Source organism: Rhea pennata, chromosome 19, assembly GCF_028389875.1.
Source record: "Rhea pennata isolate bPtePen1 chromosome 19, bPtePen1.pri, whole genome shotgun sequence".
NCBI lineage: Eukaryota > Metazoa > Chordata > Aves > Rheiformes > Rheidae > Rhea > Rhea pennata.
In genome coordinates this window covers 12,872,025-12,892,675 of record NC_084681.1, presented here as the reverse complement: position 1 = coordinate 12,892,675, position 20,651 = coordinate 12,872,025, and the positions used below count along the sequence as shown (strand labels likewise).

The 20,651-nt window shown below is 49.7% G+C and overlaps 1 protein-coding gene across 1 annotated transcript in view; it reads right to left on the bottom strand.

The window, feature by feature from the left end:
* The window catches only part of HS3ST3A1 (heparan sulfate-glucosamine 3-sulfotransferase 3A1), a 49,049-nt gene extending 31,947 nt beyond the window's left edge, over window positions 1-17,102 (bottom strand). The window contains exon 1 of the mRNA XM_062591703.1: window positions 16,472-17,102. Coding sequence (XP_062447687.1) covers window positions 16,472-17,040 — 569 coding nt within the window. The 5' untranslated portion in view covers window positions 17,041-17,102. The remainder of the gene's footprint in view (window positions 1-16,471) is intronic.
* Between the last annotated feature and the right edge of the window lie 3,549 nt (window positions 17,103-20,651).

Sequence of the window (20,651 nt, the reverse complement as noted above, 5' to 3'; positions counted from 1 at the left end):
GGATGGGAGCCAAGGCATGGCTGTGGTTGCGCATGCTGGGGAGACAGTTGTATAGTCCCCAGAAATAAAATCCTCACAGTGTTGTAAAACATTGTTCTCATATACCGAAGAATCCAGAGGGAAACTAGGAAATCGTTGGTTTTCTGTCTGGCTTGGGAAGGCTACTAGGTCTCAATTCCTAAATTAGATGGCTTTTCCTCTTCACTGCAGTGAGAAAACTTCTGTTAGCAATCTCGCTGCCTGGCTTGGGCATCCGAACTCCTGCCCTGCTCCCTGGACTTCACTTGTCTGACTGAGGAACACTTGCTTTTGGGAAGCACCAGTTTCTTTTTCACACCCCCATTTTGGGAGCAGGCTGAAGGGAAGGGCAAGGGCCATTAGGTTTTACCAGCACCACTGAAGTCAAAGACCCTCAAAGAGCAGAATGATGCACCAGAACCAGGGACCTGTCCAGGCATCAGCTGCAATCTGAAAAGTAGCTGTTGCTTGACCAAACAGAAAAAAACTAATCATTTATAATTAGGAAACAACCAACAGATGAATCCCATAAAACTTGCATGCATGGCCTTCTAGAAATCTGTAATTATAAAAGCTAGGATTTTCAGAGGGTGCTCGGGCTTGCTCAGAGCCCCACAAGCTTCTGTGGCTGCTGTCCACTGTGCTGGTCTCAGAGGCCCCAGCCTTGGAGCTGGCAAGGCAGAGTAGCGTTGAGTCTATACAAGGTGCCAAGTGAAGCAGCTGCAGTATCTAAGGCTGGCCCCAACCCATGGCATTCAAGCTCATAAAACTCATTAAATACTTAGCACTGTATCTGGGTCAGACCATGGAGTACTCCCCTCTAGTTGGCCCCTTTGGAGGCTCCTCAGCTAGCTGCTTGCTTGTCCTACTAAATTCTTTCTTCCTGAAAGCCTTCCAGTGGATTTACTGTTCCTGAAAGCCAGGGACATAGAGCCAGGCACCACACGAGCACAAAGCGGCAATCGCTGCTGTGCGCTAACGGAGCTCCCGCCTGCTCCAGTGCAGCACGAGGGCCAAGTCTCACTCCTGCAGAGCCCTGCTCTCACGCCGGGCTGAACAGCAGGTTAACATATATATGCGATAACATCAGGATGTTCCCGGCTTGGCAGCTCAAGTGACTATTTAAACCCAGCACAACTTCATCAGACTCTCAGCACTTCCTCTGTAGCTCCCCACAGTTCGAGCAAACACCATCTGGAGACGGAGATCTTGAAGGCAGGGATATCGATGCTCACCAATTCCTAGAAATCAAAGCTCCAACCTCTACAGGAGTACCTTCACAATGACTAGTATTTTGCAGAGGCTGACAGTGTAACTCCACTTTGCAGACGGGAAAATGGAGGCAGGGGAAGGTGCAGGCCTTCAATCACAGTCTCAGAGCCTGAGCAAGCTTCTCTAAGCCTATCAGCTGCCCTGCAGCCGCATAGGAGACACTCACATGCTGCACACTGTTCATGCCACAGCAGCACCACACCAGCACCCAACAAACAGCAAAACCACATCTCCTGCCCTAGGAGAGACCATGACATATGGATATAGGAACACTTGGTAATAACAAGGTAAGAACTGGCCATCCTGGCTCAAACAAGGAGCAGAAGCAGCCAAACACTGTTTGCTGTTTGGTTAGGGATGTTTAACACTCATGCTTTCAAACCTTCAGCTCCCTGCCAAGAAATTCACAGCTTGTTCCTAGGAAGCTGCTAATCCTACTTCATTAGCAAAAACAGTTTTAGGAGAAAGTTTTCTTTCTGCCCAGGTACATGCCCAGCTCTCCAGCCTCCTCCATGTGTGCCTTCTCCCAAGGATAAGTTTCCCTCCTTTGCGATGCAAGCCTCTGCTGCAGGAAGCCAGGTCCTGGTGATGCAGGTTTCCTTGATGCTTTGCAGGCTTGGATGTCACAGCGCCTTTCCTGGGGGGCGTATCACTTTCCAGTTGCTCCTCATAAATAGTTACGGGTGGAGCACCCCAGCCATGGACTAGCCTTTTTCCAGATGTTTATTTACTATTTCCAGGTGATTTGAACCTGATCGCAAATGGGGCCTTGCCACTATCAGTCTGTATCGCAGGATAATATGGTACTAACAAAGCTATAGAGTTGGGAGAGTTTGGTGTACTTGCATGGAGTTAATCAACATCCAGGATTTGGGAAATATCAGGGAAAGAGGATCTTTTGCTGGTAGCATCAATAGATGAGCTTGCAGAATGAAGTCTGGGGACGTTCTTGGTCTCCTCCAGCACAAAGTTAGCCCACCTAGCTCAAATCTCTTCAGCAGCCATCTAAACATGGGTGGCTCCATTGACATGAAGTAGACAAGCTGGGCTGGCACGCGCTGCTCAGGCAGCCCAGGCACAGGAAAAAACTCCAAGCAGAGGAGCAGGAGGAGAAACTGAGGTTTAAAACTACATAAACCTGAACGGCTGTTTCAGAAGGTTCTGCCGTGTTTACCTAGCTCTCACTTGCCATGGATGATAAGGGATATATATTTCTTTTTGCATCTGTTACTATCCTTCACCTATTTGAGCTCGGAGGAGAGCTACAGGTCATTTATTTGTTCAGCTTGGTGGGGCTGGTCGGATAACATGAACTGCTTGGCTAATTCCCAGCTAGTCATTTATCACCTGTGTTACTTCACCTGTCTTCCTAATCCTGGCCAGATCACAGCCTCTTACAACCTTGTTGTTATTCCATGGCTAGAGCGAGAAAGTGGCTGTTTTCCCAAAGCAGAAAGCACGCTCCAGTGTAGCTGAGTGGATTTACTCCCAAGAGCAAACCTCTAATGCCAACATGCTGCACTTGCATGAAGCGGATGGAAACCAATACAGCCCCACCCCAATCCAGACTTTTGAGTCTGGCAACAACTGAACTAACATAGTAACACACACGTCCAGGCTCTTTGTTACATAAAGTGCAATTCCAGCAGGATTTATCTAGACTTTTTACTGTGAACTGCAGGACACTGTCCCAAAACAGCAGCAGAGGGTTTACAGGGATTTGATGTTCATTAATTTTGAGATGACCTAGATGGTGATTGCAAAGCATAACTCTCCCTTCTCGCCTAACAACCACCAATTATTCAAGTACCAATTGGAAAATTCATTCTCTCATAGAAAATTTATTTCTAAGTAGACAACACAGATCCTATTTTTTCCACAAATAACAGTTCTAGCTAGGCTGTAAGAATAGCTCGACTGGGTCATGGCAAAGGCAACCTCAATGACCAGCAATACAACTGGGGGCTATCTAGGTCGCTTCTCCCTGCTACACACTAGTCCCATACCCTCCTCGGTGCTCTGGGTCCTAGAAAAAGATTGTGGAGCAATCACACAGCTCACTAATGCTCAGTAACACAGCACATTAATGCAGGAGAAGGAGGAAAAGATGCACAGTCAACAACCTCTGGAGATAAAGATCCAAATAAGCGCCATTATGGACACAGCTGACCTTGCTGCAGCTGGGAGAACAATATTCTCCAGCCCAGCATCAGATAGAAAGGAGTGTGCCAGCTCCGGTAAGCCTCCACCACCCCAAATGCTTTGGCAAACTGAGAATCCTAGGAGAAAAAAAAAGCAAAAAAAAAAAAAAAAAAAAAAGGAAAGAAAACAAAACCTCCGAGCTGGCACAGTGGGGAGACGCACTCTCACCTCCCTTCGCTCTCAGGTCCACTCACTGTGAGAGCTGCAGTGCTGTGCTTGTCTCCCCGGGCTCAAACAGCCTCAAGCAGAGGGACCCAGCAACGAGCACGGGGATATGCAGAGGTCTGAGGACTTCTCCTGTGCTACAGCACCCATGAAAGCAGTGCCAATAAACTGGGTAAAAGGAGGAAAGTAAATTATTTATATTTGGGGTTAGGTTTTGCTCAGTTGGTTAGAGCATGGTGCTAATAACACCAAGGTCACGGGTTCGATCCCTGTACGGTCCACTTGTTTGGGGACTGGACTAGATGATCTCCAGAGGTCTCTTCCAACCTTACCAACTCTATGATCCATAGCAATGTAGAGTTAAGCTCTGAACTATGGCAACATGCCTTTAATGATCTCATTAATTACTTTACCAGACACAGGACTTCGGTATCAAAAAAAGGAAAAGGGATTTTTCCATCAGTACACACTGACTACAACATCCCTAGTGACTTTCCTAGCAACCCCCTGAGAAACTGGTCTTTGGTGGCCCAGGAAGCCCACGATGTGGTAGATCCACAGCTCTGGCCCAAGCCTTGGTTGGCCAACTGCAGACAGAGGAAAAGCTACCACTAGACCTTCAGCTGTGGACATAGAGGAGAGTATCATGTAAACAGGTATGTGCACACTAATGCATGTTTTGTAAATGAGTGTGAGGGCTCTATGGCCACAAGAGACAGGCAGCACCTATTAAAGTGGCCACAGGGCTTGATTGCTTCATGCAGCAAGTGTTTTATGCAGAACTTCTGTTCTAGGGCTTCCATGTAAAGTATGAGGTCATGCAGCAAACCATAGGCTAAAGAAACTCTTCTCTTACATGTTAAAAATGTAGTGATCACAGTTATACCATGTGCCTTGCAAAAGTCCAACCTTCAAAATCTTCTTTGAGATGAATACCCTTTTCTCCTGGCTGGCTCTAGTCACAGCCCTTTAGGACAGGCCCTCACTCAGAACCTTTTCTGGGGGAGAGGAACAAAAGCCATTTGTTGTTGGGGTACCTGGCAATACAACTCACAGTCCTACCTTGCAGGAGAGCAACTGCAGTCAGTCAAGCCCTGTGGGTTGTGCTTGACCTTCTGGTGCTCCCCATGCCTTGGCTAGTGTTAATTCCCCTAGAAGCTGTGCTTTGCACTGTCTTCCAGATTGCAAAAAGTGCCTCCAAAAGTTGCAGTCTCTCTCAGCTCACCGACAAAGGAATCAGGCTGCTGGACAAGAGCAAGAGCTGAGTCGCTCCCGTTTGCCAATGCAACCACATGTACGTGATCAGCATGTCTGCAGCCTCCTCCTCCTCTTGGCTCTGCCCTGCAGAAGAAGCAGGTTGGGGCTGATCAGGGGCTGCATCCAGATGAAGAAAGCCAGATAGGGCTGGTAAGCCCTGGAGGTTCTGCTGGCCATGGGCAGAAGGTACGGAAAGCAAAACTGGAGAAATGACTGTGAGTAGAGCCAAGCCACAAAATGCCTGGAAAGTGCCCATCCCAGCAGTCAGCTTCACTTTCCTTCAGCACTGGGAGGCTGAGAGACACTTTCCAAAAGGTTCAGAGGAAGCGAGGGAAGGTTTTGGGCTGGCTGCCACAAGAACGCTCTACTTCCTAATGCCAGCTCAACCATGGGGCTCGTGAGAGATTTTCCAAGCTGCAAACCAGAAATTCTTGAGCTTTTCTTCCCCAGTGCAGAGCCGCTCCCTTCCCAGGGCACCAAACCTGTGTGGAGGAGTGGTTTGGGGCTGCATGTTGGTGGGAACAACATGCACAAGCCAGGTCCTGTACAGCAGGAGGCTGAACCAGGCACTCCAGCAAGCCCCCAAATTTCCCTCCACCAAGGCTGTTTGCTCCCGCCTGTAAACCTGCCCCAGTTGCCTGGGTGTAGCCTGGTGCCAGTACAGGTAGTTCGCCTCCAAGAGAAGACATTACACAGTCAGCTGTTGAAAACAGTTTGGGCAGAGTCTAGCTCATGTGAGAGGGAATTCCTGACTCCCTCACAAATCCCTGACTCCACAAGCCAAGTTTAGCTGAGTCTGGCCTGAAAGTTTTTCCAAAAGTGCCAAGTTCAAGCCACTTTTCTCAACATCCTTTTAAATGAAACCACCTAACCTTTCCTTCTAAAACAATGATTTTGTTTTCCAGTTGACATGTATAAAGAACGGGAGCTAGGGTGAGCACTAATTCACAGATTTTGATTGGGAGGTTAGACTAGATGATCTCCAGAGGTCCCTTCTAACCTCAACCATTCTGTGATCCTGATTCTGTGATCGAAACTATGATTTTCATTCCATTTGTCAACAAGCCATTGACCCAAAAGTGTGCTCCTTTCCCCCAGCTGTGTCTTAACACCTGTGCTCTGCTCACTGCATGCAGTGAGGTTTAGGTTTTGTTTTTTTCCTCCTCTAAACATGAAGGAAGAGCTAACGACCACAGTCATACAGGTAAAAGACTGATGAGTACCAGGCAAATACTTAGAGGCAAATGTTAAAATTCACACATACCTCCGCAGTATAAGAAGCCAAGAATATTCTATAACATTAGCTTTATCCCTTGCCATGACACACAGCTTTTGCACTGAAAAATCCCAAGTCATTTTGCAGATCATAGGAAAGATCACTTCCCTGCCACTGAAACTCATAACTGCTCCTGAGCTGGAGCCCAGCAGTGGGTCTCTGCCAGGAATGTGCTGCCCAGGACATCTATGAATGGTGAACAAAGACAACTGAAGTCAATTGAAACTGTGGAGTTAATTTTTAGGAACCAAGAATAGAATTACCTGAGCTGGAATTTAGCCCAGATAAGGAGATTAACACCCCCAACTCTTGTAAAAGAAGTCAGGAGAACTTTCCATGACCTTCACTTTGAGGACCAGTTTCAGATGTAGCACAGGGCTGGCCATGCATGAGCAGAACTAGGGTGGAAAAGGGGTTGACACAAGAGCGAGTTCAACACCTGCTTAATCCTCATTGCTGATACTCATATCAGACAGTCTCTCGTCCTGCCATAGATAAAGATCAACAGCAACATGAAGCTAAACGTCAAGAGGCCCCATGTGCTAAGCCTAGATCTGGAAGAACCACTGCACACCTCTGAGCAAGTAAGCTTTCTGCTTTGGCTTCTCCACTAGTGGAGTGGAGATTCCTCCACTCCACCAAGGCTGATGATGTCTGTGGTGCTTCCTTAACCAGTGAACCTGCCTCATCAAGTACTTAGAGCAGAGTTCAACCTGACTATTAAACTGGCTGCCAAGCCAAGCAGAAGCAAGTGACTGCTCTGCCCCACAAAGACGCTATTACTGTTGTACATCAGTTGCACCCATGGAGCCAGCTCCTGAATGTAAATAGCCACAAGCCCTGGAAATCCCAGCTGAATTCACAGCTGGCTGGAGCACATACAGCTCCCACCTTACTGCACACACTGGCAACAGAGGAGAGCAATACGCTCAGGGCTGTTTCCAACAGGGAACTTCCCGAGGCAGGTTGACCTCTGGGGGCTTCCCGGTTTGATTTTGCAGAACTGAGAGATTCAGAGCTGCTGGTTGGGGATCAGGAGGCTCACTCCCCTACTCAGCTCAGAGGGCAGGAGGAGCTCACTCCTCTACTCAGCTCTTGGTCCAGGATGTTGGCAGCAGATCCCTGACCTTTCAGACCAGATCCTGTCAATGCCAAAGTTTCTCGTGACTCCTTGTGTGCCCTTCGTATCAAACTTCTCCTAAAAGAGGTGGTTTGCTTGGAGGAGCTCACCCTATGACAAGGCATTTCAAACAAGCCCTGCTATATGGACCGTGGTTTGGAAGCTGCCAAACTCAAGATGGACAGCCCTGCTGCAGGCTCTGCCAACAATAGGCCCACTCACTATGTGCTACTCATTATGCCCAGGTAACCTGATGCTACCCACCACCTCAGGGACAGGCCCGGGTGTTCCCCATCCCATTAGGGACAGGTCTAGCAGGAGAAGGGAAAAGATGTGACCGGCCCCTTTAGGTGGACAGGGGAACCTCAATCTGGTGATCATCTTCAGGCGCACAAGTGGCCTTAGAAACCCAAGGCAAAAAGCAGTGTCTGGAGCCCCTTCAGCCCCAATAAGGGGTAGACAGTCCCGCAAAACTACCCAACCCTGCAAAGGAGGAGGTAGAGGTGTGCAGCAAGCATGAGCAGAACCAGGAGCAGCTGGGGAGCCTCCCCATTGCAGAATTAATGGGATTTAGTAGAAAAATTGTGGCTCCCAGACACACAGATTTTGCTCTTTTGAGAGCGTACACAGCACCACAGCTCACTTTGAAGCAGATCCCCTGTCAAAGCAGCAGGAGGACACTCAAGGCACTGCCCTGCTTGGTGGCCATGTGGGCCCAGCAAGCCTCTTCACTATTTCAAGCACTGAAGAAGACTTTCAGAGACCATACTTGGTAATACCATAGGGAGTAGTGGACAGGGGCTGCACTCTCCTTGGCCCAGGTCACTCTGCTAATACTTAGGAGAAGGACAGGTCATTCAGCCACCAGCCCTTTGCCCAGGCATCCTCCCAAATCTCTGAGCTTATGGAGGCTTAAAGCAGAACTTGGCAAGATGCAAGCTGGTGTGAGAGTCAATCGATGCTTGAGCTTCCAAGATTGAAGAGATTTGAGGTAAAAATTTCAGGAAAAATTCCGGCACCAAAGTCAAGACCCAAAACCAGAGAAAATGGCACCTCTGGCTGATATATCACACGGGGCTCAGAGCATGCCAGAACCAGTGGACCTGCAATGATGCCCTGTCCCCAGCGCTCAGCCCCAAACTAACTCTGCCTGTGGTTGCAGGCTCATGGCGTGGCTGAGAAGTTTGTTACTTCTGCAAACAAGCCTTTTGGGTCATTAAAAGAAAGTGTACAAGACTCCTTTCGTTGTGGACAGTTACAGAGGAACCAGGCAGGTTTCCCTTATTCTATTTCTCCATGTCAGAAGGGTCAGAGCATTTCCAGGAGATGGGAAACTCGGACATTTCCTCGCTTGTTTTATCCTGGGCTGGAACAAGCCAGTGTTTTGGGATTTCTCCTAAAAAGAGGACTTCCTAACTATTTCAGCCCAGTTAGTGCAAAAGTGTTTAAATAATGCTGAAGCATTCGGATGTATGATACTAAATGTTACCATACAATATCATAGAAGTGGAAAGGAAATGCTAAGGAAAAATGCAATGATTTAGAGACCAAAAATGCATGTGTGTACATACGCACATATATAGACTATCAGATAAACAAAGAAGTCAAAATAATTGGTTTTGATATTTTCCCATAAAAGGCTTCACCAGAAAGCATGGACTCCAGAAGAGAATCCTTTTCCAATGAGAAACATCAGAACAAATCATTCTGACTTTTTAAAATTTTCAGCGGAAAAATGCCCTGTTACAGAGGAATAAAAATTGCTAGCCTCACATAGCAAAGCTGTGCTTGAATTTGACCATCTCTCAGAGAAATACATGGGAAGGGGAATTTATCTGTCAGATCTGATCTGGGTGATCAGCTCTGTGTTGACAGTCATCGATTGGGCTTGGAAAAGTGGAACCACCCAGCCCAGCGAGGTCGGAGCAGGGGATGTCACTCCAGTACAGTCCAGCCATGGCCAGGGCTGGACAGGATCTGCCAGAAGCTTGGTGGAGATGCAGCCAAGGCAAGGCAGGAGCAGGAGCTGGGAGACATCTGTAAGCTCTAGCCCCACCAGACAGTGGGCACCAGGCTGACACAGTCTCTGGTTTCCAAAGCAGTCCTGGGACGGTGAGGAGAAGTTTCTCTTCACAGTCTGCTGGGTTTCAATCTCCTACCAGAACCTGTACTCAGCAGCAGTGTGGAGTTTGTGGGAGTTCAAGCAGGGATCTTTATATCTTTGTCGCAGATGGCATTGCAATAGAAAGAGCATATTACAAATCTCCTCACTTCTAGGAAGCAAGAAGGATGATCTTGCCATGCACGAAGGGAACTAGTGATTTCTTTTGCTGAAAAACGTCTTCCTACAGAATCACATAACTCGATGAAAGAAACACTAAGAATAATTCACTTCCTCAAGCAACTCTATTTATATTCCAACTGCAGGCCTTATCCCTTCAACATGCTCACATGAAGAGTCCTCCTGGAGCCAACCTCCTGGAGCTGCCAATGCAGCTTCAACATTAATGCATTTAACTCTAAGCCATGAAAAATGGGTGTCCCAGGAAGTGGGTTACATAGGAGACTGGACTGCCTCAGGCAGAGACACTGGCCACTGTCACAGCCTTCAGGACCCTAGTCCTACTAATCTTGTATGAAGCCCTGTTCTGGTTGGTGAGGCTATATCTAACAGGGTAAAAGCCATAGTGTCCAATGCCAGTAGTGTAACTTTAAGTGCAACCTAATCCATTTCCCTTCCATAATACCTGTATGTAATGAGAATTTGCAAAGATTTATGGCCACAACAATTAGGGCCTTTCTCCCCCTCACCAGCTTCTTCTGTTTCACTGCAAAAGCAGTTTGGGTTACCTCGATATTCTCCAGAGAGAAAAGCATAATTAGCAGCTAAGAAGTTTTAATGTATATGTAAGGGAGAGAGAGTGCATGGGGAGGGGATGTTATCCTCAGGTTTTCTGATCACTTGGTCGTTGCTCTGAACTCTTTGGAAAAGAATCAGCTCCCTTCCCCTACTAAGACCTAACTACTTTTATTATGGACTTCAAAAGTTCAGGATGAAATCCTAGCTTGGCAGAGGTGAGGCATCAGTACTAGTGCAGCCAGAACTTCATCCCAAGATCCCAGACTCAACATAACTTCCCACCAGGGACCCCACAACAGCAGCAGAACTGATTGCAGGACAAAAGGCTACTCATCTAGGTAGGAATTTTCTAAGATCAGGCCTCAAAGGAGGACTAATAATTTAAGTGGAGTAAATCTACTTCTTCTCCAAAGAGCAGCACAATTTCTGCCATAAATGGGCTCTCGCCCCAGCCAGCTGGAGCTTCGTACTGCTTTCCAAGAGACCTGGCTCTATGAATTTGACTGACAAAATCTTGGACAGTCAAGGCCATATTTTCAAGATTGCTCAGCACCTACAGGCAGGGCCAGAGGAGACGCAGCTTCCCAAAGGCACCCAAGCACCCCAGGGTCTAGGCAGAGTCAGGCAGAGCAGTGGCACTGGTCCCTGCCCCTCCCCCCCTCCCCGTCCAAGATCACAGGAACTACCAAGAGTCCAATAAAACTTCAATTGCTTATTTTGATACTTTACAGTGGGAACGGGGTTGTCTGAACTTCTCTCCCTCAATAGCTCCCCTTATACTACAAACCAAAGGTTCACACCTTCAGCAGGGATGGACACGAACCCTGCATACAAACTTCTCTACCCAGCAGAAAACTAAGGTGATACACATATATACAAAATACTTGAAAGCATCGCCAAAAATAACAACCCTTTGGGGGGTTATTTAAGGAAAAATTGCAGAGGGAAGACCGTGACCCGAGCTCTTTGTGCAGATGGCCCAGCTTGCTGGGGTGTATGTCTGGATGGTTCTGCAGGTGTGTACGCTAGATGGCACTCCGCCTCGCACAGCAAGGGGACAGCAAGCCGAAGCGGTCCCAAGGCTCCCAGCACTACCTAGCCGCAAGCCCAGCGGGGACGAAGTGACTCACAGCAAGAACAGCCCCTCCGTGGCTGCCTGTCGGTGCCCCCGTTGTCTCACGTGCTCTTTGCTCTGCTGCAAAGATGGCTCAGGCCAAAGACCACGTTACTTCTGCACTGGAGAGACTCCCCTAACCCTGTTGTTCAACGCCTGCGGTGCAGGGCAGGGCCATCCTCCTGTTTTAGAGATAGGAAATGGAGCTGCTCCAAGACTTCAGTCCTTACTCCGCAAGCAGTAAGGTGCCTACCTTCCAACAAATTCAGTTTTTTTTTTTACCCTGATGCCTCTGAGTATCAGAGTTCAGGGACTTGCCCAACGTTACACATGAAGACAGCAGCAAAGCAGGTTAGCATCAAAACCAGTTACTGTCTTTTTATAACTTACGGAGTAGCCTCAGGCCTGATTTCATCAACTTTTCCAATGAGCAGCTTCTCCCTCTTGCCCTTCACTAGAGAGGACAACTCCCTTCACCCACCCATAAACCCACCTCATCAACAGCTCCTTGGCTGGGAGACCCACACCAGACCAAGGAGCCACAGAAAAGCCAGTCCTCAGACACCGTCCTGCTGACAGACTCACAAATCTTTCTTTGCGCCTGCCTCAGCCTATCTCCACCTGTTGTTTATAGTGAATTATCTGTGCTTTGGGGCCAAGACCATCTTTTGTTCCTTTTTTTTTCTTTTTTATACAGCACCTGGCACAGTGAGCTCGGTATGGGTAGGTATCCGATTACACAGCTAATAAATAAACAAGGACCATCATCCACTTCAATTTCTGGCCATCCCAAGTCACAAGTTGCAGAAACTGCTGCAGGCTGTACTTGATGCTCTAAGTAATGCAGATGTGCTTTGGAGACAAGGAATTCCCAGAACCAGGAGTAGGTTTTGCTAAGCAGAGCTTCCTAAAAGCAGGTGTGCACAGAGCAACAAGTGGAAAACCACAGACCAGTTAAACTCTATGCTCAAATGCAGCTCTTCAGTGACTCGAGTCATGTTCAGGGCTGGGCACATTTTGAACGCTCACTGACTTAATCAGCTAAGCTGCAGAGACTGCAAGGATGGGGTGAGGAAAGGTGGGGAAAACCATCACTTTACCCTGAGGAAATGTTAAGGTACCCTCTTGTGGACACAGCCATACAAGAGGGGCACTGCTGGCTCCTGCTACAGCATTTCCCCCTTGCAGAGGGCTTTGCACCTTGTCCTTTCCTCCTGATGCCTGTGGTCATCCAGTCCTGCTCCACCTTTCACAAATTGTCCTCGTTCATCCAAAGCATCCCCTAGCATCATCTACACACTCCTGTCCCCCATGCCACTGCTCCTCTGCTCGCTTCCACAGTAAAAAATACCCTCAGACAGTGCTGCTGAACTACGGTGGCCATGAGACCTCATGGACCTCCAGGCCATCTGGCTCAACAAGAGTGGCCAAACTCCTCCATGCCCAGGGCTCAGATTTGACTACAATTTTAGGCACAGGGGCTGGGAAACTGCACCAGAAGGTGGGCTACAGCTGTGCTGAGCTGCTTAGGGCTTGTCCCCCCACCTTCTCCTCCTCCATCCCCGCCCTCCTCAGCAACTGAAACATTTTCTGTTCCCTTTGACTCAGAACTATCACTAGTTGCTTAGATTAGAAAAAAATAATAAAAATGTGCACCTTAGAGAAAAATCCCAAGAGGACATTAATTAGAAGGAAGAACTCCCCAGATCTGGAAGCGTGAGGGAGGAGTGGTACTTAAACTCCCAACCTGATGGAGTAACTTTGAATCATCTTTCATCTTCCCCTGTATAGGGTGTTATCTAATGACATTAGCTTGGCTTCACTCTAGTGGAATTGGCATCAGTGCTACAGAGGCAGGGAGATTAAAACATATGAAATAAATGTTGCTGGGGTGACTGACAGTATAAATGACATTCCAACAGGCAGCTCAATCAGCATGAGACTAACAAAGGATCAGAGGGGACCAGCAAGACTCGCAATATCACCCGCAAATACAGATTTTTTTTATTATTTATTTATTACCCCAGGCGTTTTTCACTTGACTGGATCAGCTCCCAACTCCTGGCTTTCCCCCCAGGCTGCATACAGCCGTATGCTGGGTGGAGGGTGGCAGTTCAACTCTATTAAAACGCATGCTCACCTGCTATTGAACTCTGCTAGCTCAATAACCTTGTTCACAGCTTGAGCAGGGATTTCTGCACTGGAAAGTCAATGAGACCATTGTGGGTTTGCCCCCTCCCTCCTTTTGTCCCCCTACAAATAGGGGGCTTGCAGAAACTGGGATGGAGAAAGCTTCAGGCACACCACTTCCCTTGATATTCAACCCCCACAGGAGCACGTACAGAGGTGTTGCACTTCCCAAATTAAATCACTTGGATTTTTTTTTTTTTTTTAATAACCCTTTTAGGCAGACACAATGGAGGCTAAGAGGAGAGCGATTATTCCACTTGATTTGATGGACAGCATTTTCCAGTGGGTTCGTGCATCACTGGGCACCCCAGTAGGTGACATGACTTTCCTGTGCCCAGTCTGGGCCTTAGCCCAACAGGTACCACCATCCAACCAGCTGCTTCGAGAGCATCACTGCTGCCACAGCCACCATTTATCCTCTGATTCCTAAAGGTTCAGGCTAGCTGCCGAAACCGTTCTTTTGTTTCCAGGAGGAACCGTGGTCCCATCTCACTCAAGCCCCCCATGGACACTGGCGATGTGGGTGGCATCCTTGTGGCAGCCTGACTCTGTGCTCCCTGGGGACCCCGCTGCACAAGCCCAGGCACCTACAACCCCCCCCCCCCCAGGAGCTCTTCCCCATCTGCGCTGTTTATTTGCAGCAGCACCGACCCACAGAGGAGCCCCCCGCTTGCTCTTCTCCATTTGCAAATCTGTGTCACTGCAATCAGCCATGAGCTTTTTGTTGCCCTAGACAGGGCACTTGCTAACCATGCTGATTTCCTGCAGGCGCTGAAAGCAACCCGAAGTGTTTATACCTTGTAATGATGCTGTTTAGTCTGACTGCTGAGGAAAAGAAAAAAAAAAAAAAAAAAAAAGAAGAAGAAGAAAAAAATAGTGCAATAGCCGTGAAACCTTACACTCTGATTCCAAAGATAAGAAATCAGGACCGCTGGCAAACATCTGGTGATTTCCCCAGTGCTGAACCCTAATCAAAGATCACAACCAACCCACGGAAAGACACATATTTTTTAAAAGATGATTTACAACAGGCTGGTAACTGGTTACCACAGGGCTGACACCGCAGCTCTAACATCACTACGGGACTGTGCGTGTTAGCAAAGATTACTCACACAAGCAAGGCCTGCAAGATTAGGTCTCAGAGGAATAACCCCATACAAAGAATTCACTGTACTTCAGCCTCCACAAGGCTAATAAAAAATTTTTTTTTAAAAAAAGGTGAAATTCAGTACATCAAATACCAGAACAAACAAACGGCACCAATTAATAGGAGTGCTCATGTACCAAATGGTAACACATAATGATTGCACAAACAGCCTGCAGGGCAGCACCTCAAATGGGTAAGAGCTGCAAGATCAAGACCAAACCTCTGGAAAATTAAATCCCCCACTCTAAGGGCTCTGCTATGCTCTAAATGCCTGTGGCTCCTCCTCTGTCGAGGGCTGCGTGCCCTACTCTGGCAGAGTTTCCAGCAGTGAGACTATCCCGATGACATCTGCTCCCTGGGGATTCAAAGGCACCCTCCAAAAACCAGCTTTTCTGAATATCCACCGTAAACTTCAGTACCTGCCCTCCCAAAGCCCCATTCAAGACTCAAGTTCTTGAGGTTTTGGGGTTTGTTTGTAATGTTTCCTTTCTGATACAGGGTCAGCATGTGGAAATTGGATAAGCGCACACTAAAAATATCATTCTGTAGACAGCTTCAGCCCACACGAAAGGAAATTTTTCTTCTCAGAGAACCCACACTCAGCAGCCTGCAAAAACCCAGCATATTTCTAACACCAGGTGATACACAAGGAAGCTCATTGCTTCCACGTGTTAAGACTTTACATAAACACTCGGACTGTCAGTACTATCCTACTCCACATTTCAACACTGTCACTGCAGGCTGAGCTAAAATCCTCCTCCTCTTAGCTAATAGCTGGGCTTCACAAAAATGTAAAACAAGCTCCCGGGATGCTCCAAATCATTCTCTCTTTGCTCTTTCATTCATGAAAACTGTGGACACAGATGCACTTTGAAAAAGAGCAGTTCGTAGTTCACACTAACCAGCCCTTTCCATAGGAATCTGCCAGAAAACACTCTTTTATTAGTCTTGAAACATGTAAGAAAAACATCTGAACAAAACAAATGAGAATTCTACCTCTTGGCTTTAACATTTCCTTTCTTTTTTTAAGGGTAGCCCTTTTACTTGGTGTAAGGAAATAATGATTAATTGAAAGAAGCATCAAATCCACTTTTCTTTCTTTTCTTTCCCCTCCCCCCCTTAAGGATGAGGAGGGCATGGGCTGTGCTCCTGGAACTGATGTTTTTTGGTGGTCATTACTGGGCTGCTGAAACATTTGCATGTAAAATACGTTTTCCCTCCATTGAATATAGGAAAGACGCTTTTAATAGCTCCGTCTCCGGACTGGCATTTGCAAGAGGTGACGAGGCGGTCGGCGCTGCACCGAGCCAGCCGAGACCCTTTGGAAGCGGAGGCAGCAGGAGCGGAGGGGCGGGGGTCCCCCGGCAGAGCCCGGGGGCCGCAAGGCAGCGACCTCCCCCCACTCCCCCGCCCAGTTTTCTCGGGAGAGTTCGGCTGTCCCCGACCCCCGCAGGAGGCAGCGCCCCGGCGAGCCGCAGCCCAGCCGGTCCCCGAGTCCCCCCGACGGCTCCATCAGCACCTGCGCCCTGCCCGGGGGTGGGGTGGGGGGGGGGGGGGAGCGGCGATGGGATGTGTCGGGGGAGAGAGACAGGGGAGTAGGGCTGGGGGCTGGGGAGGGGGCGCGGGGAGCTGAGACCGGGATTCGTGGAGGGATGTGAACTGGAGGGAAGCGGGTCTGGGGGATGTGGGGAGCGGGGCCGGGGCGCTGGGAGATGTGGGTGGGGTGAGGGTCGCGGGTGGGCGGCGGAGTGGGCTCGGCGGCCAGCGGGGGGCAGTGCCGGCTCGGGCACGGCCGCGTCCCCGTCCCCGTCCCCGCCGCGGTCCCGGGGCCTCGCGTACCTGTCCCGTACCTGTACCAGGCGAGGCCCCGCTCGTAGTTGCGGTCGAAGAAGTGGGGCTCAGCGCCCACGGCGCGGACGTCGGGGTGCACCCGCAGGAACTCCAGCAGCGCCCGTGTCCCCCCCTTCTTCACGCCGATGATGATGGCCTGCGGCAGCCGCTTGGTGCCCTCGCCCAGCAGCGGCGGGAGGGTGCCGGGCGCTTCCGCCGCGCTGCCCCCGCCGCCCGAGCCGCCGGCCCGGCTCCCGCCGCCGCCCGGCGCCTCCTCGCCCGGCGCCGCCTCCTGCCGCCGCCGCCGCTGCTTCAGCCGCTGCAGCAGCCGCTTGCGCCGGACCGCGGCCGCCTGCCACGGGGGCAGCTCGGCCGAGCCGCCCAGGTACCCGCCGCCGCCGCCGCCCTCCTCCTCCTCCGAGGCGGCGCCCGCGGCGATGATGGGCCCGGGCAGGGTCTGGCAGCGGTCGGCCAGGCAGTAGAAGACATAGAGGGACATGAGGAGGGAGCAGAGCATCACCAGGAACTTCTTGAAGATGCTGCGGGGCAGGGGCTCGGCGGCGGGGGGGGCCGCCCCGCTCACGGCCATGCTGCCCCGAGGCGTCGGCCGGGCGCCCTGGCCATGCTCAGCATCCCCCCGCGCAGCGCGGCCCCTCCGCGCAGCGCAGCTCCCGGCCCCGCGGGGGGCTGCGCGCCGCCGCCCCGGCCTCAGGGGGGCATCGCCCGCCGGCGGGGGGAGCCGGAGCCGGAGCTGCAGCCGCCCCGGAGCCCACCGCTCCCCGCCGCCGGCGCTGGGGGCTCCGCACCGCTCCCACGTGCGGCGCCGCCGGAGCAAACTTCGGCGGAGACATCGCCGGGCGCGGGGCGGAGCGGAGCGGAGCGGCTGCGCCGGGCCAATGGGGCGGCGGGGGCGGGCGGGGCCCCCGCGCCCCCGCCCCCGGCCCGCCGCCGCCGCCGCCGCCGCCGCCCCCGGCCCGGCCGCCCCCGCGCCGCTCCGGGGCCGCCTTTCGGCACCGCCCGGCCTCGAGGCGCCCGCTGGAGCGGCGGCAGCCGCCGCGCCCCGCTGCCCCCAGCAAGGGCGAGTTGTCAGCGCCGCTCCGCAGAACTGTCCCCCCCACGCGCGTGCGTGGCTCTGAGAGCGCGGCACCCACCCGAGCACCCTCTCCCTGCCCTCCTGTCCGCCCATCCGTCTGCACTGAGCTTTAGGCGACCTCTGTCACTCCGCTTTCTGAGCACAAATTCCCGGTTTAGCCCATAGCCAGGTCAATATTCACATACAATACTCGCAGCTTTGCACAGAGGAGCAGCCCCCCTCGAAACCAGTGAAACTACTGACGTGCGTATAAAATATAAATAAATGTGCAGGATTACAGCCAACTGTTACACTGAACAGTGCACTGAATACAGTACAGAAAGACCTGAAGCCACATCTTTTCCCTGCTCACTTGGGCAAACTTCCCACAGGCAAGCTGCAGAATCAGGCCCGCCGTTGGTAAGAAAAATACACAAACACAACATGATACTGCTCTCAGAATCTGCTCTTCTCCTTGGAGAGTACATAAAATGTGGAAATAGCTATCAGCTTCATGCCTCGGCTGCCTGATTCTAAGGGCTTCATTATTTCATTGCCTGTGGGAATGCCCTTTTAATTTGAAATGTTTGTCATAGATTACAGAATTTTTAAACAAACTTGCACATGAAACACTTAGATCTTTTTTTTTTTTTTTTTTTTTTTTTTTTTTAATTCTGTTTGGTGTGGACCTAGCTAAGGAATTAAACTTCAACTACTTGGAAATAAAGCTAGTGTATCTGCAAATTATTCAATGAAAAGGAAAAAAAATTGCAATGAATAATAATCAGCCATCTGCAGAGCTGGCTGACTAATAAAAATATGTTTCCAAATAGTAAACAGGCTCAAATTAATAACAAATGTTATTTGTAATGAATTATTCTATTAGATCTCCCAACTTTACGACATTTTTCCTCTCTATGCAAAGCAACTTCTCTTTAATATACAGATTTCAAAATCTATACCCACCCCAGCTGCACTGCAGCCAGATCACTTTATCTGAGATTAGCGAACATGATTTCAACGTGGTGTGTTGGGTGACTTCAAACTATTTTACTGTTTCAGGTATTTCAGTGCTTCAACATGCAAGTAGATGCCTGGTGTGATTTACAAAAGAGTATAAGCAGGTTAGACCCCTCACACTTCTAGGCAACTACTTACATCATTAGGAACCTAAATGCCTTTATAAATCTACGCTGTGATCCCAAGCCCATTGAAGTCAATGAAAAGGTTTCGCTAACATCAAGGGGCTTTGGAGTAGGCCCTGTGGAAGGAACGTGATCAGCGGGAAGTGGCTCGACTTCTTTTTGCAGGTTATTGGGATACTTTTCGCCTAAATGCTTGGAACAATGGCACATTTTCTGTTTGAATAAATATTTGTTTCAAGCAGAGAAAACAAGAAAAGAAGGTGAATTGGTACGAGGGAGCACAGAGTGAGTGTGTGCCTGCCCTGAGCTTGAGATCCTATCCCAAGGCTCAGGATGTTCGGTGCTTTTTTTTCCCCTGAACTTTCCTGGTAATACTGGTGAGAATCTCTGTTCTCATTTTAAAAAGTTATCTGGTGAAAATATGACCTGAGTCTATTTAAAGACTGCAGTGTCTAGAAAGCAATAAGCCAATTGCGTTTTTATTTAAAACCGTCTTACGATATTTAAGGCAATCTTATGTTTTATTTATTTATTTATTTATTTTTATTTTATTTTAGGACCTGACTCATCATTTCTGAACACTTGGGCTGAAGACACCAGGGGCTCTTGCAATCTACAACAACTCTCTGAGCAGGAAGGTGTTTTACCTGCTAAAAGGGGCAACACATGGAAATCAAAAAGTGCTGCGGTCTCATCCCTCCGTACCCCACAGTGCTGAGGGCTCTGCCCACCACCGCGTGCTCGTCCCAGACATCATGTAGGCTAGTACAGCTGTATAATGAGACTAATCAGAGGTTCATTAGCAGACTGTTTTTGTCTGTATGTTTAGATCAACAGCTCTAGGTACAAAGACCATTTGCTGAATGCTGTGTTTCTAAAGTTAGCAAAATTGGGTGGATGACGTCATTATTGCCAGTTCTGAGAATTTATGCCTCCTCTCTGTTTTAGCCTTAATACGAAAATAGCCATTCTCGAGGATATATTTTTTTGCTGGGATTTAGAGGCTTGGAGCAAAAGGTACTTTCCGTGTTACTAGGCTGAACAGCACTCTTATACAACCGACTTAAAATTTTTACTGCAGCCTCTTTCTCTTCCCTTAAATTTCTTCTACATTGATCACTCCATCTATCTATTTTTAAATCTTCCCCTATGCTCCACTTCCATAAAACCTGCCTCAGCATTATCAGGGTGCCACGGGATGCCAGGCAGCCCCTCAGGGCTAGGGAAGGCTCCAGGGGCTCTGCGGCGGCGCGTGGGTGTCGTATCACCACCTTCGCAGGTGGGATCTGTGCAGCGGCAGGCAAGTGCGGCTGTCCGAGCTTGCTCACCTCGCGGCAGGGCTGCAACAGCACCCATGACTCACGATTCCCTGGCACCGGCCCTGCGATGGGCTCGCGTGCACCGGGCTGCACGGCAGGCTAGCATGAAGCTCCTGGCAAGCTCTCCTACGCCATCCTGTTTGCACTCGTTCGGTACTTCCCTCACTTGTTCCTTTCACCTTTCATCTATTTATTATTTTATTGCTCAGCCCCCCCCAACTTTGCCTCCCCCCACTGAGGACTTTGCCGCCACACAGGTTTTTCCTGGTGCTTCTTCTGTGAGCGAGCAGGGCTCTTCCTTTAGCGCAGCCTGTGCAAAACCTGCCCCTGCTTCCCATGGCAGCAGGGGCCAGGCCACTAGCAAGGTTTCCATTTCCAAATTGGCTGATTTGAGATGCTTTGCTTCTGGGGGTCCCTCCGTGGGACACTGACCAAGAGAGCCCTTGGACAAGCAAGTCTGCAAAGGATTAAATTCAGTAGCTAAAATGCTATTGCTTTTGCAGAAAAAAAGGTCTGGGGACTTCCATCATACGATATTTCCAGGTGCTTCCACACAGCTGGAGAGCACACAGCAAAGCGTTTCAAGCTTGGATGCCTTGTGAAGGCATAGCCTGCTCCAGCCCCCACGGGAATGGCTGTATTTTTCCCCCTTTACTGGTGACCC